This window comes from Centropristis striata, chromosome 19 (genome assembly GCF_030273125.1).
Source record: "Centropristis striata isolate RG_2023a ecotype Rhode Island chromosome 19, C.striata_1.0, whole genome shotgun sequence".
Classification (NCBI taxonomy): domain Eukaryota; kingdom Metazoa; phylum Chordata; class Actinopteri; order Perciformes; family Serranidae; genus Centropristis; species Centropristis striata.
The window spans coordinates 20250241-20271792 of NC_081535.1; the positions used below are offsets into that span (position 1 = coordinate 20250241).

Here is a 21552-nt window from a genome sequence, read left to right on the forward strand (position 1 = left end):
AGCTTTAGTTACTTTTCAGGTTGAGATTAATCATAGAAAACATTATCAATTTGAAATGATTAGACTTTCTTTTCAATTAAACCTCATACCAGAATATTAAGTAGTTAAAATATCTATATCTCTACAAAATAAAAATGCTGCCAACATAAATGCATCAATACAAATAATCTAATAATATATTTAAAAAAATGAGTGGGTTCATTTTGCACGATGAGTACTTTTACTTTTTATACTTTAAGTACATTTTAATGCTGATACTTTTGTACTTTTACTTATGTTTTGAATGCAGGACTTTTACTTGTAGTTGAGTAAATTCACAGTGTGGTATTAGTACTTTAAGGGATGTAAATACTTTTTTCCACCACTGCAGAAAATCAGCTTGGTGGCAAAAAATGCTTACAACATTAAACACTGTGAAACAAACAGATACTATAAGTATATTTTGTGTGTGATGAACATAAAAATGGGGCTACTTTTATGAGCAAATTAGAGGCTCTGATTAAGTCACATATGTATCATCAGCAGCATGAGATAAGCTGCAACATTAATGCTCAAACATGGTTTGTGAAGAGTGAATGAACTGTGTGTGTAGAGCTCCAGGCAGGGCTTCTTACCTTAGGATGGATTTGACTGATAGTGTTTTAGTCGGGCTGTAGGGGAGGCTGATCTTCAGAGTGCCCTGAGCGAACAACAACGACACAGATCAAGGATTACAAACTCAGCCCTCTTTCCTCTAAGGAGCCACTTGATGCTCTGACCTGTTGCACTGTTGTTCATTTACAAAAGAACACCCGGCAAACGCAGTATTACCCAAAAGGCATTCATAGCACACAACACATTATGCAATCAGTCATAGAATAATTAAAGAGGACCAAATTAAACCAGAGCAGTTAAAGCCAAACAGAGTTGTTCTGTTCAACAACAACAACATCCTGTACCAGTTAGACTCTGACAGAAACAAGACAAATCAATGTGATCAGGCAGCGGAGGTGCACCGCCCTAATCAGGTTCCAGATGAGGCTGGAGGCCAAAATTAAATCCAACCTATCTTTGTCTTGAAGCTGAGTCACTACACTACAAACACACAATAATGAAACATCTAAAACACACGTACACACACCGGCTAAAAAGTGGAGTAGCAAAGTCACTTAAAATGCAATTTTGTGCCATTTCATATGCAGATACACGGAAAAAGTGCTACCTACAAAATACTTCAGCAGATTTTTTTTAAGCTTAATCTGTTTTTCAAAAGTTTTGGTAACTTCCTTCCTTCGAAACTAAATACAATGACAGTAATTGTACTTGTACTTTGTTCAAGCATTTCCATTTTATGCTACTATATGCATGTACTCCACCACATTCATCCCTTACATTTATGTGAGATTTCATTCAGATAAATGAGGTAAAATTATACATTATTTCATTTAAAAAAAGACCAAGATTGGAGAAATGTGTTAAAAAAAAAATTCTAACTTTGTGGAGCTGAACTTTCCCTTTTTTCATATCCGACTAATTATCTTAAAACCCCTCAGTTTTTGTGACTTGTTCCGAAAAAGACCCGCCCTGCAACACTAGGATTGGTCGGGTCAGTGCTTCACATCCTTGTGGCTTAACATTAATGTTAAAAAGTGTATGGAGGGATGTTTTTTTTCAACTGGCTGGTAAGCTCAGGTTGGAAGTAATGGAGCTATTGGTGTGTCACCTCATGCACCCCCCTTCAAATAAAGTACCAAACCATATCTATTAATATGTCAGTCACAGCAGTGATTTTTCTGCAGAACCAGGACTTTAACTATTGATACTTTTACTACATCTTGCTATAAATATTTCTACACTTGTATATAAAGACACCCTATGGAGTTTCTTGTGAACCAACGACATTTATGTTTACATTCATAAAATAAATTGTGTGTATCCTTGAGGTTTAATGCATTTCCTTCCTCATAAAACAGCTGCAAAGCTGCTTCCTAATCCTGCATTGTGTACATCCATGTTTACTAGCCAGCAGTGTTCTTCTTCTCTGCCTTTTTGCATGGGTGTCAGTGTGTATGCACAAGATAAACAAAACAAGGACCCACATATAGAAAAACAGCTTTATGGTGCTACTTGATGTCAATAATTTCAGGTTCTTACTTGTAATGGAGTTTTTTTTACATGGTTGGATTAAATTCACCTTAGTAAAGGGTCTGAGTTTGTTCCTCCACTGCTGTGAGGTGTGCAGATGGTAACTCACCATCTTTCTCCAGAGGATGGCTCTGTACTGAGGAACCCGCTGGTTGTTCTGGTCTGAGAGGACGACTGACAGGTAGAAGGGATTCTTCTCTGCATCTGTTCCCACATAGTTTTGGTGGACTGAGGGAAACAGAGAAAATATACAGATATAATTATAAAAAACACACAAAGAGCGATCAGAAAGCTCATGTTTTAGTTTTACTTATTTAGATAGAATATGTTTTCTTTCATCCTCTGCCACCAAAACGTTTTTCAGTGCTCCGTTTTATCCCCCCCTGCTGTCTTTCTCTGCCTTTTTGTCCTCTGTCCCACCTATTCTTTCATTATTTTCCCTTTCATTCATCCCCGCCACTTTTCTCAGTGTGTGACATGGGCACAGACAAAGATCTCCACACAGGCCCACATTCATGCCTCTGCTTCTCCGGTTGACAGGGTAACATCTTCAGAAACAATGTTGAACAGACCTCCAAACCCAATTAGACGCAGCATCTCTGCCTGCATCCCTGTCCCTTTCTCTGTCCTCCTCTGATGCTCTCTCTTCCCTCTAATGTTTTCTTTATTCCACAATTTCACTTTCTTCTTCCATTCTTTTTTTTAATCTATCTTTATTCTTCATTAACCATGTTTTTATGCTCCAGGTGAGCAACGACTTTGCAAGGTTGAGTTGCAATTATATGCTTATTAGTTTAGACAGCCTCTGTGTGAGAAGAAAGCACATTGAAATCAATCAGGAATTGTCTTCATACCGAATTCGAGACAACGGGGAAACACATTAGCCTTTTTACTATTCTTCACCTAATCATCAAGAAATGGAGAATTCAAGTCTTTGTATTGGATGCTTCATTAGACAGGAAGTGCTTGTGTTGGAATAATTGGCCTGGAGTTCATATTGTGTTGTACGATGCAGGCAGCTCTGCTCAGGCTGTGAGACACAGATGGCTCAGCTGCAGTCCAAACAGGTCGAGCCAACTTTCTGGTTCATTTTAAACTGCCCATACCATACCATGATTAGACCCTTTCCTAGACAAAAAAAACCCCATCTATTTTTGTCTAACTTTCCTTCACAATTATCTCCATCCATCTCAGGCTCTATGCTTTATCTCAACCTTTTAAACTAAAGGTGTTCCTCCTGATTCGAGTCATGGTAAAGAAACCTGGACAATGATCTTTTGTCGCACAACTTGCTGTGCCGCCCACACCGCGAGTATGAGGGTGTTAATGAGGATGGCGAGAAGATGGAGTGTCAGAAAGGTGAAGCAGCAGGTCACCACTTTTAATGTTTTTTTTTTTGCAGAGGCAGCTCCTGCGAATGGCTCCTGCTGCAGAGGCTCATTTCAGAAGCCAGCAGTCTGATCTTAATTGTGTTATCTGTTAGAGGCACGCTCTGTCTGGTGTTGGTGAGGCTGCGTGTCCTCTATGGGCTTCCTCCCTGGGCGTGCATGGGATTATAGTGTGGTTGAGACTCTCAGTGGGGATATGGCTGGATGCTAACACGTTTGGCCTTGAATGAAGAGCGGTGCAGCGTGAGGATGAGGCTGAGTTCATAAGATAAGAAGTGGACCAGGGTAGAAATTCAGAGGATGTTTTATTTCTGCAGCTCATCGTGGCTCTCCCTTCCCCTCACGCTGTGCATTTCTCCCTTTATCTAACACTTACTCCATGTGCGTGAATGTGTATTTTTGAAAACATAGCACAACGCAGCGGCACTGACCTTTTCCCAGGAAGTATTTAAAGAACCATCTGGTGTGGTACTCTGGATTCTCCAGATGGACATCGGTTCTCCTCCAGGTTCCTGGCGTGTAGTCCAAAGCCTGTTTATAACACACACATATAAATACATGCACACGCACACGCACACACTGATGGTCACAGCTTGAATCACAGCAGTCTTCTCTGTGGAAAACTGTTACACAATGCAGCAGTAACGATTAAAATCTGATACAGCCCGAGCTCAGTGAGCTACAGTCAGTCTTTTAGCTGTTATTGTTTTGTCATGCTGGAAATAATCCATACAGAGACACAAGCAAGAGAGTGATTCACATAAGGACACTGGAGCACAATGAACATACACTGGAGCTGTTTTTGGAAACTAAAATTAAAAGCTGGGAACAAAAAAAAACTGCACTGAGTATAATATACTCAGGCTGCTTAGCACAATGTCATGTTTCTGTAATCTAGTAATATATTGATATAAGGACATAAGACAAGAAGCTGGCTGTAAAAATGTTGTCAATCTACCTGCATTATAGAAGAATAGGTATATTCTTCTAACACAAGCAATGGGGCAGATACCCATATTGGTGCATTCATCAGCATAAAATACAGGTTAAATGTATTTCAGGTAGTGAGTGGCAACCTCTGGGCCTTAGACTTGCATTCTTTCTAATGGCCAGCAGAGGGTGACTCCATTGGTTGTAAAAGAAGTCTAATTGCTTAGAAGTCTATGAGAAAATGACCCTATTTCTCACTTGTTGGTAGGTGCTATCACATGTTATCTAGCAGGTGGCTCGTCTCTTTTCAAAGGTTACAAACGCAGCTCTTTCACCCTCAACTAGAAATGGGTGATTCAACTCTTTTTATGGACTCACATTTGTTTTGAAACAAATGCTAAAGTGGTTCATTTTTTCACACGGTTAGGGTAATACAATAATTAACTTGATAAACTTCCTCAAATACAGTTAATATAAGAGTTTCACAATAGTGTGATCAGCTCTACCTGGACAACAGTAAAATCCTGCGTACATAAATGCATAAAAAATAATACACTAATTTTATTGTATCCATATATGTATTCCAAATATCTAAATATTTGGAATACATATATTAAAAACAATCTGAGTAGAGCCATTCTGCATAACAAGTACTTTTACTTTTGATACTTGTAGTGGAGTAACTGCAGTTTGGAATCAGCACGTTTACTTAAGCAAGGGATCTGAATAATTCTTCCACCACTGAGTGTGAGTAACATTTGGTCTTATCCCATTTATAGTCTTTATATTAACTTAAGCTGATTTTCTCCTGGCTGTGGGTTCCCAGGCTTTCCTTGACCAAAGAAATCATTTTACTCTTTTAGTCTCACAACTCTGTCGACTAAGTGATTGAATAGTTGATTTAATCAAAAGATCTTTAAAACTGAGTTTCTCCCAAAGAATCATGCAGAAGCTCCACTTTTAAATCTTATGATGTGCTCAAAGGTCCTCGGAAATATAAGTCATAAAAATGACTAATTGACAAAGAAATCAAAACGACCGAATAGTCGACTAATCAACTAAGAGGGGGCAGCCCTAATGGTTTTATAATTCAAGTACAGAAATCAGAGTAATGTGGATCTTCTCTAACCCTCAGCAGGAAACAAATGTATCTCAAATATCTAAATATTCCTTTAGGTTACAATATATTAATTAAGTATCATTTAATATATCACATCTGAAGATGTCTGACCATGACCATTTTTAGGAGTTTCAGGATAATACAAGCTCCAACTCTGCGGCCTCAAAAATGACGTTGAAATCAGATATGTTGTCCTTTCACTGAGGTTACTGAGAACAAGAGACATGCAGGGGTGAGTGTATGTGTGCACAAAAGTGTATTATATTGTATGGACCTCATCTGACGAGCCGTTCTCCACCCTGAAGCGCCCTGCCCTCTGAATGGCCCCATCTGCGTCACTGGAAATTAGCTGAGAGGGAGACAGAGAGAGAGGGAGACATGTTTAAAATTAGACATGTGACACACCGTGACTTGTGGTGGACAGTAATAACCAGGTCATAAATACATTAGAGCTGGCTTTCATCAAAAGAGGAACCATGGCGGACACATCATCTGCATGTGACAACAGCAGCTACAAACATATCTGTCCTCAACAGTCTTCCCCTGTAGATTACCAACATATCTTTAACCATCAATAGTGACTCAAGTCTTTGCAATGAATCCCTTCACTGTAAAACCCTGATTTTATGCTGTATTTTCTTTTTTCTTCATCTGCCACCCTCTACTTATCTCCCCAATTATCTGTCTCTTGCTGACTCACCTCTCTCTGATACAGCATTGAAGAGGAGACATTATGAGAGTGAAATGGGACAGTTTATGATAAAGGAAGATTGAGAACAGAATGTATCCTTAGTAATTACGTACGACTTATAGAAACGGTTCCATATTTTTGGAAAATAATATATGCTTACAGGCTTTTTTTGCAGAGAGCTGCAGAGTTGCATGTCATTTAATTTGCATGTGATTGTTAGCCCAATTTCTATTCTCAGAAATCCATGTTACTCTGTGATTTAGTGTTCCCTACACAAATCTCATGAGAACAGTCAACACATTATTTTAAGCTAGCAAACAGCAGCGGTCAGTCAGTTTGTTCAGAAAGAAATGTGCTATATTTGGCAGGTTGATGGATTTTTTTGTTTGCAAATCCTTTGGGTGTGTTTGTGTGCATCAAGAAGCAAGAGCCAGCACTAAAAAAACCCTGAAGCTCCAAAACTGCAGTTCCTCTAATGGCCACTTGAGGCTGACTTTGAAAGTGAGTCAATCTCCATAGACTGCTATGTTAAAATGCTCAACGTAAGAGTAGAAACAGACATTTTTAAAGCCCTGTAAAAAAATAATAAAAAAATGCCAATTTCTTCATATATGACAGATGTACTAGTGGCAGATTGATTAATCAGGCTAATTAATGCAATTTTCAGTTAATCAGCATTGGCCGATAACAGTGCTCAGAAGGCCTGTTATTTATCTATTATAGTATTTCACTGTGCAAACACCAGGGAAGGACCACACTCACGTTTTTTTTTAATTTATGCAAGTTTTCTTTTTTCTTCTCTCTCAGAAACAAGAATATACTGTTTGATGTTAATGCTTTTGTAAATTACATTAAAACTATTTATTTTTCATATAAAATTCTGTTTTCGGACTATTACTTAGTTGAGACATTTGCTTTTAAATGAAAAAAAATGCACTGCAGATAGAGTACAGATCTACTTAAGCAGGCAGCAGAGCATGCAGACAATAACTAAATAAAAATGTTAATTTAAGTTTTGTGTCTCAGTTTATTTTCTCATTAAATTCTTGTATTTTATCAAATAAAAAAAAGGAACAGGAATCAGGTAATGCCAAGATGGCTCTTCAGAAACCTGGGTGATGTTTTGTATCGTGTATGGTGTGCATGTGTGTGAAGGCTGCAGTCCTTTTCAGTGTCAGGTCAAAAGTGGAGCCTGAAATATTTTAGTGACTGCTGTGTAATGTAAAAGCTGTGTGCATATAAAAGCCTTTATGTATATTGTATGTGATATCTTTGCCTTCTTTTCAGCTCTGTGGACATCTTAGACACCCCCTTCAATCTATTCCTCCTCACGTCCCCTTTTTCCTTTTTATCCCCCAACACAGTCACACTGAATGATGTTTTGTTGCCAGGCAACCGACCGCAGACTCTCTCCTCCCTCGTTTCTGTCTCTCTTCTCTTCTCTGCGTCTCTTTGCCCTCTGCTCTTTGACCGCCTCGACTGTTGTGCTCTATTTTTGCTCCCCTCGCCGATAGAGGTCTCTGCTCTGCCGACATGTACGTTAAAAAAAGAAAAAAGGATTGGCTGTGTATCTCTGCACACAGTGTGATGCGTCCAGATGGCCTGAAATGGTCTGGAAGAGCCGAGCAAGAGGAGGATGAAAAGGAAGTTCCTCGGAGGAAAGGGCTGGACATAGAAAGCTGCTAAATCTTCTCTTTTAGTGTAACTGACCTCTACAAAGTGCACAATGACATCAGGGCTGCAACTAAGGAATATTGTTATCAATTAATCCGCAGATTGCCTTCTTGAGTTATCCAGAAAATTTCTTCAAATGTCTATTTTGTTTAACCAACTCTTCAAAGGCAGGAAATCCTTATTTTTTAGAGGCGGTAAACAGCTATTTCTGGCATTTTATTCTGAAAACTTCCTTATCAAAATAGATTATTTTCGTTGCAGCTTTAAATTAAACTGAGGATACAGAGATAATTAAACACTTTTCCTTTTTCCTGTCTTAGGGTAATACAGTCCCATCTCATCTAGAGAGAGTGTGTTTACATGTACCCTGATAGAAACTGGGATATGTATGTACATTTTAAAGGCCTTTCCCACTGCTCCTTGCATGGTGTGTTCACTTGTGTGTAAAAAAGGATGGGTTAAATGCAGAGGTTGAATTTCCCCATTGTGGGTTTAATAAAGTAATCTTCTTCTTCTTCTTAATTTCCCCATTTATACTTCCTCTATTCCTTTCCTATTTAATGAAGACAAACATTTAACTGAATGAGAGATATTTGCCTTTTAAAGCAACATCAATTAAATATGACACAGCTGCATCAGCTGTCCATTGTAACGCCTCTTTTGTACGTCACATATGTCTCTGTTCGCTTTTATATTTGATTAATTTGCATTTTATTTTCACTCATTGTTGCCAACTCTTTTCCAGTAAATGTAGCTATTTCTAGCTCACAATTTCCCCAATGGGCACCAGAAGATTTCATATTCTCATTTGCATATTGGTGACATCACCATGCATTATTTGCATAAATGACTGCATGTCTGCACGGTGAGAGGAGACGGAGAGAAATGGTGCTGCTGGAAGAAGAACCGTGGACTGTGATTTTTTGTGATTGGGAGTCACATTTTTAGAAATAAAGTCACTAAGAGGGTCTGAAAACTTGCTAAATCTAGCAAGCAAGTTGGCAAAACTGCTTTGACTAAATTTTATCTTCACAAATCCAAATTCTTAAGCAACTTTTTCAGAGGTAACTGTCCATTCAAAACAATACATTTTCTCTCTATCTGAATGTATTAAAAAAAACAGTTTAAACAAGCACTGTAAGCTTTACAATATATTTATTTAACGTTAAATTTTTTTTATTACAATCTTTGGTACCCGAGTGTGTTAGTAATTGTAGACTGAAATTGTACACATAACTTGATCTATTTTGTCTTCTACAAAGGATATACCAGTGTATCATCGCTTAAAGCTCCCTGAGATGCTTGGAGGGAATTGGATTGTGCTAATATTTCCGGGTCACAAACCAGAAGAGAGAGGGGCGCCAAAATCAAGAAACGGGAAAAGAGACAGGTTGTCTTTGGCATGGTCGCAGGAGCATCGACAAAAGTTACATAGCACTTAAATATAATGGTAAGTAATGTTTTTTTTATTATACTTCAGTATAATGTAAACAACAATAAACATGCTGAAATAAAAGGAAAGTATGACTTTAAAATGCAGAATGTTCAGGAAATTGTATCGTTGCTCATTTTCTATTTCCAGTGATGAGACAGAGAAGCTACTTGCTGCACAAACTGGGATCATTATCAGCTGTAGACGACACTCAGTTGGCACAGAAATGAGCTGAGATGTCAAGGGATCAAAGACACACCGGCAGGCAGATCCTCAGAAAACTGGATCCTCTGAGGATCACACGTACGCGGATATGGAAAACCAGGTTTCTTCATTTTCCATGTTACGCCATGACTGGAATATGATCAAAAACACATAAATGTCGCTCGGATGAAACTTCTGGCATCTTTAAAGTTATGTTTTGGTAAATTGATGAACAGATACGTAAACCATGTTGTGAATGGCCGACACAACCGGCGCAAACTCAGCCGTGTTTATCAGTTTGGAGAGTGGGTGGTGTGCCCTACTTCAGCGACTCATTAGATCATGTCAGACAGAACAATAACGAGGGAAAGTGATGAGAAAGCACTTATCATGGAAAGAGAGGGAGAGGGTTAAAGTCCATTCAGAACATTCCTGTGGGCAAGTGAGGATGAAAGGCGAGGGCTTTACATTCTGAATAAAATCATTAATAACTGTCACGCTGACTTTATTGTTCATGCTAAATTAAATCTGATATGCAGCACTGTAGCTGGGGGATTACAAAGCTCTTAAATGAGATTCTGCAACTTTAGCTGTACTGGAGTCGGGTCTGAGAGCAGCACGCACACTGTAGCACGTAAATAAACAGCTTGTTTTTATGTCATGCCAAACATTGTCCCAATATGGGATTATAAAACACTGCTATACATATATTAGTTATCTTTACTTCTGTGTGCTTCCAAAAACATATTTATTACTAAATGTTTTCAATGATTGTACATAGAATGGCACAAGACAAGAAAAATAAATGCTACAAGATTAGAGTTAATTTTAACAAAGGGCCTTTCTTCCAAGTCTCTACAGCTTTCTCCAAGTAGCTGACCAACTTACAACCACAGAAATAAAACCTAGAGCATTCAGAGGATGTCTGGCTTTCCTAGGTATATTGACAAAAAGAGGGTTTCTCTGCAGTTTACAGAAAAAAAATGCTCACAGATTTTTCTTTGGTGTTCCTAAAGGTCTTCGTGCCAAATTAGTAATTCATGTTATTAAAATCTAAATCTAAAAAAGGTGTTATCAAGGAATATGTTTTGCACATCACAACAAACAACTAAACATTCCTGTTAATAAAACACTGAGTTCACACACCCACACATTAAAGCACTGACTGCATTTTTCTCCCCCATGGTATACTGTATATAATGACATAATACAATCCAGCCAAGCATGTTTACTGCAGGTGTGAGGCTCTGATAAACGACAGAGAGGTTTCTGTGCAATAATTGGCTGTGTCTTCGGAGAGGCTGCAGAAAATACTGCCTTCTCGCCTTTCATATGCATATTAATAGGCCTGAAAACAAATATATTTTCTGCACACTTCCTGGTGTGTATGCATTCTTATTTATGAAAGAGCTTTCTGTTGAGATCTGTGCGCGTGTGCGGAAAATGGAAGTAAATGTGGAAGCTATAGGCCTCTATCTCCCTCCATTTCTCTCACCTCCTGCAACATTAACTGTCCAATCGCAGGATAATGGAGGGGAAACCAATGCAGCGTTCAGACAGAGCAATGCATCGCCTCTATGGTGTAAGTGTGTGTAAAAAAATGAGGAAAAAACGTGTGACACTCTGTATTAAATGTGCGTTTAGGTAAGTGTTTGTGCTGCTGTGTGTGAATAGGCTTTCTTGCTGTTTTTGGGTGAAAGGATGAAAAATAGCAGGAGAAAGGAGCCATTAAGCGCTCTTGGGAGTCTGTGTGTGTGTGAATGTGCACACACATGCATGCATCACACAGCCGCTGCTTTTAAATCATGCAACAGAAGAGTGGCGAAGAAGAAAAAGCTGCACTCCAACGATTCCCCAGTGGGTCGGTGGGAGGCGGGAGGAGAGGAAACAGGGGAGAAAGGGGCAGCCCGTTATGCTTCTACGCTTTAACAAACAACCCATAAAACACCTCACCTCTGTCGGGGAGCAATGGTGGAGGGATAGGGCTGAGAAAAAAAAGGGGCATCAAACGTAGAGAGAGAGAGAGAGAGAGGGGGGACAGAATGAAGGATGAGGTCGCTGAGGAAGAGAGGGGAAGAGGGATGCGTAATGACAACAAAAAGCCTAATGATAAAAGAATAATAGCCGTCTCTGAGATGCGTAACCCCATGGGAAAGGGACGAGGCTTTCGAGCTTTGTAGACGGGGAAGAGAGGCACACACACACACACTCTCTCTCTCTCTCTCTCTCTCTCTCTCTATATATATATATATATATATATACACTCACTTAAACAGCTCCCATTTTAGGGCATGACTTGAACATTTCACAAACACAATCGAGCTCACGGCGTACTAAGAGAGCCTCTGATTTCCCCAAGGCCCACGGGACAAAGGAGCACTGCTTTGTAGAGAGAGATGCATATGTGTGTGTTGGGGGTATTAAATCAATAGTTTTGTGACTGCTGATAGATAATTGATCTCATCAGTGGGCCTGTTCATGCACACTCACAATCCTCCAGGAAGGCAGAGAACACAGAGGCGTAGGCGGCAGAGGAAGTGAGGGTGAGGGGTGAGGAGGTGGGGGGTGAAGAGAGGCAGGTGCACAGTTAGAGAGAAGATGTGAGTGATGGATGAGAGAAAAGAGAGAAAATTAGGGAGGAGATGAATAGAGGCAGAGAAGAAGAGGAAAAGGGGAGGAAGAGACTGAGAGGGATAGAGGAAATGAAAAAGGAAAGTATCCAGAGGAATCTAGAAAACTGCTTGGCATGCTTTGGATTTTTGGATGTTTTTGTTTAACCTATCCTAAGTACCAGTGAGCCACTGGGACACCCCTTCCAGTGTATTTATTTTGCCAATATCAAATTAATTATATGTGAGAAACTACAATAAAATGTCCTCTTAAGCTGCACACTGCTTCAGTCTCTTGTGTGATGTGTAGTGCTGTTCATGGTGTTCTCATGCATCTATAAAAATATTTTTTTTAGCAATGTATCGTGTATTTTAAGTAGCCATCATATGAATATATAAGACTTTTGAATAGAGATCACATGTTATAACAAACCGGCTTGCAACATTAAAATGGGAGCGGTAAAGTGGATCTAATATTTTTGAAATCATTTTTTTATTGTCATTTCTACAGTAAATAAAATTACATTCTACACAGTATACAACTCTGGATAGTGATTTAAAAAAATCTAATAAAAATAATACAATTATTTAGTTATTTTTTCAACAGTCAAAAATTTTAACTTCATCATTTTAACTCAAAATTCTTCTTATCAAATTTAATTGTATCATTATTATTATTATTATCATTATCATCATCATCATCATCATTATCATTATCATTACCATTATTATTATTATTATTATTATTATTATTATTATTATTATTATCATCTAGTTTTTTAGTGGACCAAATCTGATAGCAACAGTTGTCATTGTCAGCCGACAATGGCTGCCTCTCTGACCATCTTAGGATGTTATTTTGAATGTGAATGTTATTGCTAAACTTAGATCACAGTGAAGCCAGACAGAAACTGATTGTGTGTGCGTCTGTGTGCAGTTGTTTAAGGTTATACATTAAGGAGGTTGGAACATGAGTTCAGGAGAGTTATCATTAAAGGTTGCACTGCTAGAAGAAAAAGATTCTGAGCATAAGGACATGAATGTCTTAGTGTGTCAAAAAGGTCATCAATTGACTCATTTGACACAGTTCAGAGTAAAAATACTACAGCTGCTGCTGTGGCTGCACGCAGAGAAGGAAGTGGCATGTGGAACCTGAAATCACTGCGGTAAACACGTAGAAAATGCCACATTGTTCTGTCTGTCTTTCCCCAAATTACAAAACAGTTGTAATATTTTAAAAGTGTCTGCTTCAGATGGCTCATTTTGGATGGTGTCAAGGAAGGAAATCAAGAAATCCCATGACAAGAGCAAAATCCACCATGTACTAACAAATATTGACTGTGTTGTCAAAGAGCCTGAATCATCCGTGCAACAGAAGTCCACTGTGTTTTCAATGGTTTCTTTTGACAACAATAAAGCTCTTTGGCTCAGAGGAACAAGCTTTATCAGGCTCTGGATACAAAGACTATTCTTGTTATTTGGATCATTTAATTTTTCATTTCAGTCTGTTGTTTTTGGAATCCATTGACAAAAAGAAAAAAAAATGAATAACTGGATTTATCTTTGACATGCTTAAGAAACAATAGTCTTATAACATATAATGCAACCATTAGGATCAATGTTTTTCTGTCAAGCTGTGATCAGACCTATTGATCATTGCACAACATGAATACAAAAAGCTCTCTCATGTAGCCTTCTGCAATAATATTAATAATGATGTACAATGCATGATGTTGCTGTAGACATGATATAACAACTGACTACCTGTGAAGGAGAAAACTAGAGGTGAGAACTGTAAATCAAAGACAAACAACATGTGTAACATGGCCGTTTGCCACGCAGCCATCGACTGCACCTGATTAGCATTAACGCTGCCTGCGGCTAGGACAAATCCAGCCACGCTAACAACAGCACCATCAATAATCTGCCCATTAATACAACAGCAGACAGTGGCCATGACTAATCTAATGACTCGGACTGAAGGCATCAGGCCACCCACCCATCCAGGAGTCACATGAGTAGGGTGCAGCAGCTTTGAGGGGCCCTTAAAGAGTGGGCAGATGCTGCAGTGAAGGAGGTGCGCAGCAGCAGTCGCCATGCATCAGCTGCTTTAATAGACTATTAGTTATGTATCAGAGAAAATGGGAGGAGGAGGGACAGATGGAGAGACAAGAGCGGGAGATAAAAGGAGGGAGAGTTTAATCTTCGGATGTTCAGATAAGCAACCACTACGATTGTTTGAGAATACTTTTAAAGAGGTGTTTCATGCTTCAAACTGACATTTTTGAGGTTAGATGTGATACTGGTTACAATGAGAAAATTTTTTTTGCTTCTCTGTATGTTATAATGGAGTTTTCCGCTAATCAGACATCATGTTATGAGACAGAGAAACACCCAAAGAGATAATGCATGACTTTAAAAATGAATTACATTCCAGGATGCAAAATTATTTTCACGAATCGTGCATGCATACTTTTAGGAACTTGGATAGAGTTTGCATTGATAAATATGTGTAAAAGAGACAGAACGTCTCGTAAAAACAAGAAATACAAGGTTTAGAGGTGCTACAACAACCCCTGGTCCCAGATTTAAGTTGCAAGTGTGGCTTCATTAAAGTGTCGTGCAGGCAATTGAGCTCAAACAGAACATTTTAACTACCTCTAAGTATAGATACCAATAAAAGACAAGTGTTTCATCCCCTCACAGAGAACCTGTGATCATTATCTTCAGACAATAAACAGAGCGAAACATCTGCATGTCAAACTTTAAAGCAGCAGCCCCGGTGAGATGTCGTCGTCTGCAGCGTCTGTGAGGGTTTGTCAGTGTGCACTAAAGTTTCCAAGTGTGTGTTCCTGTGTGAATCTAGGTGACGAGTACCACCCAACATAATGAATCTAAGCGTTCCTCAGCTCTTATATAGTAAACCACATCGGCTCTGGTTGTGACTCATGAGAGTGTACTCCTGTTCAGGAAGCTGTCCACACATCTGGGTCAGTGTGTGTGTGTGTGTGTGTGTGTGTGTGTGTGTTAGTAGTGCAATGTGTTGAGCCAACAGAAGCTAAAATATGTGAATGTTGTAACGCCCACAAGCCTATTTACAGATCACAGTTGCGGTTTAATCTCCAAATACTTTTATAAGCGTGGGTCCAAACTGTTGCATAGATGCAAATGTCCATGTGTCACAATACTTACTTGTAGGGCTGCAACAGTCGATTATTCTGTTGATTATTTTCTCCATCAATCTAATAACAAAAATACGAAAGAAAAAAACAACACTTTTTTGTGTGTTTTTGAACTGATGTGGCTTCTGTCGTGTTTTAGCCACATGCTAAATAAGCAATACTGCAGAAACTAAAAGGTGTCACCACATAAATGAAGCCTCATACATTCATTTTTGCTCATAGTTTTTCTGTTAAGCTTACATTGTTTTTGGACTAATCCTACCCCTACCCCAAAAACTACATGGACAGATGGGTTTTAAGACGTTAATGTACAAACTGAACTTTTGTTTATTTAAATCAGATACATTCTGTTTTTATTTACATTTCACACTGCATTATATTTTTGGGGAATCAGGACTTAATAACCACGTAAAATTAAAAAAAGTGACTTATGTTGGCTAATACTAGCTTCGTTAGCACTTTAAATACATTTACTAAATCTGACTTAAATACTTTGCTGTGCTGTCAAACTACATTTAGTGCTGCAACAGTCGATATATACAGAACTATTTTCTCCATCATTAAAAAAAAATCAAAGAAAAAGGGTTAAACCAAAAAACTTTTGGTGTTTTTGAATTGGATCTAGTTTCCATTGTGTTTTAGCCACATGCTAAACAAACAACTGCAGAAACTAAAAGATATTGCCTTTCAAATAAAGCCTTAAACATGCTTTAGCTCTTTTTCTAATCCTAACCCTTTGCCAACCCCTTGACCTATCCCTGCAGGTGGACATTCATGTTAAAACTGATAAACTTTTGTTTTGTAGATATAAACTTTGAATTCTGAATTTGATGCATTTGTTTTTTATTTACGTTTTACACAGCATCCCAACTTCTCTGGAGTCTGGGTTTTATAAACATGCAAAATAGAACAACGTAGCTTATGGTGTCTAATGTTAACTTTAGATACATTTATTTAAACTGACTTAATTAGTATATTTTTAACTTCTTAATGGCTATAATCATAAAAATAATGCAAAGGAAATAAGGGAAAGGGAAAACCATCTTTACCTTGTAATTACCACTCGTGGCCACAGAGGCCGCTGCTCAGCAGAAGTCCCACATTCTCGCTCTAATGTCAACAAACACACGCAGGTGCAGTAACATATAGTGAGAGACGCACACACGCTGAGAGTGGGAATAAACTCAGTGTGACAGTGCAGTGAAAAGCCTTCGAGGTGGTGACAGTAATACTGGGAGGCAGGTGGGAGTGGAGCAGTCTGCTCAACAGTCACTGTGCAATACTGACAGCTAACCTCTCAGACACACACTAATGTCAACATGATTGTGTGTGTGTGTGTGTGTGTGTGTGTGTGTGTGTGTGTGTGTGTGTGTGTATGTAAGTGTTTTATCCTCAGTACCTCCAGCATTGTTTTTGTTTTGCTGTGTGCTACAGTACACCACACAGATCCAGAGACAGCTAGCGCCCACCTCACCGTCACCGCCTTCATCTGTGGGACTCAAATGAAGACAATTCAATTCAGCAGAAAAAAATAAAGCGCAATAACACCGCCACGCTCTCTAAGCTGTTGTGTCAGGATGAAACGGGTTTAATTGTCGTCGGCTTTATCTTCGGCGCGGAACACACAATTAAGCTTTTCAAAGTGGACTGTGGAGTTGTCAGTGAATGAAGTGACAGGACGGGGTGGGAGCTGCCTTTGTTTTTGTGTTTTCCTATTGATGAAAGATGCCATCATGGTGTATTTGATTGCTCATTTGTGTGGATGAGCGTTTGAAGAGTGTGTATGTGTGCTGGCACAGAGGTTAATAGGAACTTCACACACCACTGATTTCCCTCTGAGTTACCAGTTAATCTGTTTGTTCTTTTGTTTAGAATAACACAATTACTATTATTTTCTTCACATATTTATAAACAGCCATAGTTTGCCATGTCAGTCGAGTGCTTAAAATTTTACCCAGAACTCTCTTTGCATCATTCTTACAAAACAACTAGTCGACTGCTATCAAGAAAAAATTGGCAACCAGTAAAAACCCTGCTATATGACACCCAGCCTGAGGGGTTCCCCTGACTTTTCCTCTAGCCCCACAATGAGATGCACATTTTCTTTTTTTAATTAAAGAACCCCTCCAGTCATACTGAGACATATATACAAACAGCCTGCTTGGAATAACAATGTGTGTTCGATAATTTACACATTTAAAAAGGCACCTGCCACTTTACCTCATTAAAAACGTCAGAAAACAACCTCAATTTGTATTTTACCCTCTGAACCCAAAGCCATTTCAGCACATTTTTTGCTCTTTTTACATTTTACTCCCCCTGTGGCTTTGTATTTCACTGCAATATATAGAAGTCCTGCATATCTATAGAATCAGCACAATCATAGTTAGAAGTGGGAATAACTTCAAAATGTCTTTTGTGCAGAAAAACATACTATAATGACATTAATAATAAAAAAAAAAAAATAAGAAATGCAAGTTTAATTTCTCTGATAAATTATTTCTTTAACACTGGAACCAAATGGAACTTTTATATACAACACTTCTCCAAGTGCCCACAAGTGTCATGAATATTGTAAAAAAGGTCCTAAATGTTCCTGCAGGACACAAGATGTCTCTTACTGTAAAGCCTCAAACGTCAGAGGATGTGCACTGGCACCTTTAACTTTCTACACTTTTATAAGCACCAATTGGACCATAATTGACTCACAAAACATTTGTGATGTCACAAATCATGCTTATAGGCCTGCCCCTCCTGATTGTGAATCTGATTTTCAATAAGCACAGAGAAACCTTACAGTTTCAGCACATGAACGTGAAAACAGTACTCTGCACATACATTATTCTGCACAGTAAAGCTCAAGCAACCAACTGTTTGAACTAGAAGAAAAACATAAATGGAGAGTTACTTTAAAATATCTTGACAACTATTTGATCAATTGCCATGAAATTTGGTACAAACAATCGCAGTCCTTAAAGAATGAATTGTAAAAAAAAACAACAACTTTGGTTTATGACCAAATATTAGACTTTTAGTATTGTTGGAGGGATTTGAGCATAATTCTGAAGATGTGATGCTCATAAGGCTGCACAGAAGGACAGATTTACTCATGTGTCATTACAACAATAAGAACCTCTAGCGGATTCCTACAACTAGAAAAGAGTTTCCACTTCAAACTCTCTAAGAACTCTGAAATGTATCCGTATCATTTGCACTTCTATAATGGCTAAAGTGACGTGTGTGTGTGTGTGTGTGTGTGTGTGTGTGTGTGAGGACCAGAGTGAATCATACATCGACGACGGTGTCTGTGGAAGTACCTGCTCTTATTGGCAACTGCTCGCACCTCTTCAATGATGCCAAAAATAAAACAAACAGACAGAATGAGTCATGGCTCTGCTTATGCCGGTCTCTCTTATTAGGGAGTCCCTACTTTGAATCTGCATCTCCTACTTGTGTTGAGACATTTGAAAACATCTTCTTCAAAGCAGTGGAACACACAGGAGTCAGTGTCGTGTCTATAAAAGGTAGCTCACAAAGGCTGAAGTGATATGTAGTTGGAATAATGAGGTTTATACCGCGGTCAATGTAACTTTACATCAGAAACACGACAAGAAAAACACTTTAAATCTGGCAAAGTTTTATCTTTGACATTACAAAATTGCTCTTGTTGAACAGAAATTGTCTTATAGGGAGGGGTTTCCTTGAAAATAAAGTAGATATTGGCACAAGTAGAGAAACTAGGATTTTGAATGTAATATTTTAAATGTGATATGTAATATTTAAGATATATGTAGTACATATTTTGTTTCTGAGATTTTTTTCTATATACACACATTGTAAAAAATACATTTTAAAGGTGTATTTCGGTATTTTTAGTAACCTACATATATTTTTACCTTATCTTATTTTTTCTAGGGCAAAAAATATTCCATTAAATTAGAACTTAATATTAATATTTCTCAACCACAATTAGATCCCAGCGGTGTGGAAAGGTCCAACTTTAAAACCAATATGAGTTACAGAGAATGTGATTGGACAGTTCAATTAATTACATTTTTGTTGTGGTTAATAAGGTTGTGTGCCAGAATTTAAACTTCAGTGCTATAATACTATAAAAAAGCCCACAAAAAAACAATACTCGTAATTCTTTCGACACTGCAGCAAAAACAAAAAGAAGATTCTTGTAAGTTGTCCACTTCACATTAGACAGACACACAGACTGTGAGCACACAGATTCAATATTGTCAACACAAGGAGCTGTTTGTTGGCTAAAAGTCGTCAGGACCTGAATTTCCACAGATTCTTTCCCGACCTTTGCACAGCCCTCCTCTGGAGACACGCAGCCTCAAACAGTGTGAGAGCCATGGTTGACAAAAACACTTTCCCTTGTATGTTCACACAAGCAATTCTCTTTTCCACAGAAAAACAAAGACTTAATTTCACTGCAGAGTCAAGGAGCGAATATAATTGCTAAGACGTAAGCTTGGCGTCATGTGCTTATCCTTCCCGAGGTTATTTCTGAAGATCAACCTGGGTTTATCAAGCCCTGCCATTAATTTTCCATTATCCACTTATTCCTCTATCAAATACACCACACAGCCTTTAATCCCTGAAGGGATTGTCAACAGACTCATACTGGAAAGAATTATTTTTTTAAGGTTTATGCAATTTTTGTTTTGGTCCAATTTTTCCTAGTTGTACCAAAACAGAAATTGCATAAACCTTAAAAAAATAATCAAAGATGTTGTGACATGGTTTGCTGTAATTTCTGGTCTAAGGGTCTAATTGGTTATTCATGCTTTTATATTATTATATCAGTGGAAATGAATCATGATAAAATGATAACATAGTTTATCACAATTTCAGAAAAACAAACTTCAGTTATCGTGACAGACCTATTAACGATCTTCTCATCCAATTTACTAATCTGCTAATAAATATTGTCTTAATAACTAATAGTTACTCTATCACGATAGATCACAGAAACATGCTTTGTGTAGTTTAGAGCAGAAATGTCAAATTCTAAGTGTAGCTGAGGTGATGAAAAAGAAGAAGGAAGAGGAGCAGGCGTCTCACGATGCTGTGTGACGGACACACTATGAATACTGAGGCTATCTGTGAACTCATCCTGGCTCACACTCCCCACAGTGTTTGGATGCTGTGCTCTCTCTCTCTCTCTCTCTCTCTCTCTTTCCTTCTCACACACACCCACACACACAGCAGCACTGTGTGTAGTGTCAGTCTGCGAGCGCTGATAGGCAGCATGTGGTTTCTCCTCAACACTAATCTGTCGCACACGTGGTGCGCATCACTCATAGACAAACCCACAATATGTCTCCGGTAGGAAGTACGATTGCAGTGTGAAACCCTAGGACTTCCTGTCCCTTCGGGCTATCGGGATACACAGACTCAGCTCGCAGTGGAGGTACACACACACACACACACACACACACACACACACACACACACAGACACACACACAGACACACACACAGACACACACACACACACCCCAAAAGCAACAATGACTCAACAGCTTCGTAATCAACCACAAAGACACACACTGTGCTGCAGCTTTACACGAGCAGCATCAAAACAAAACAACTTTGGAGGCTGATCAGGCAGCGCAGTCACAGTGAGTGGAGCACCCATTGTGATCCACGCTGGCAGAGCGCATCGCTGGACCACACCCAGTACGTCATGACTCATCAGTCCCCCTCTGTTGTTCATCCATGCCAACAGGAAGGCAGAGAGAGAGAGAGAGAGATGTAGAGAGGGAGGGGAGACCATGAAGAGAAGAATCAACGAGGAGGATGAGGAGGAAAGAGCATGAGAAGACACAAAGAGAGCAACGAATACATGAGTGCATTGTGGGTGGGACTCACCAGTTCCACCGACCCATAGTGTTTCCTGCTGAAGTCTCCACGCCTGCAGCCCAAGTCCTCCGAGGCAGAGCTGCAACACAAATGCATGGTCAGACACATGGCCCGTCTGTCCTCCATCACACAACACAGACATACGTCAACTGTGGCAGCCTTTCTCCGTTTTTATCTCACTTTGTCTTCTCGTTCATGCCCCACTTTGCTCACCCTACGTTCATTCCCCTTTCCTTTCTTTCCCTTCCTTCTGCCTGAGTCTGTGGCGGTGTGGCGGGGCTGCTGGTGGCATGGTGACTGGCCGGGAGCGGTGGCCAGCCAG

At 39.0% G+C, this 21552-nt stretch overlaps 1 protein-coding gene across 3 annotated transcripts in view; it reads right to left on the reverse strand.

Moving 5' to 3' along the window:
- The window catches only part of garnl3 (GTPase activating Rap/RanGAP domain like 3), a 79344-nt gene that overhangs the window by 29874 nt on the left and 27918 nt on the right, over positions 1–21552 (reverse strand). For all 3 annotated transcript variants that reach the window (XM_059357625.1, XM_059357624.1, XM_059357626.1), the window contains exons 2-6: positions 21240–21309; positions 5837–5911; positions 3944–4043; positions 2234–2352; positions 615–679 (exon numbers count right to left, since the gene is read on the reverse strand). In XM_059357625.1, coding sequence (XP_059213608.1) covers positions 615–679; positions 2234–2352; positions 3944–4043; positions 5837–5911; positions 21240–21309 — 429 coding nt within the window. The remainder of the gene's footprint in view (positions 1–614; positions 680–2233; positions 2353–3943; positions 4044–5836; positions 5912–21239; positions 21310–21552) is intronic.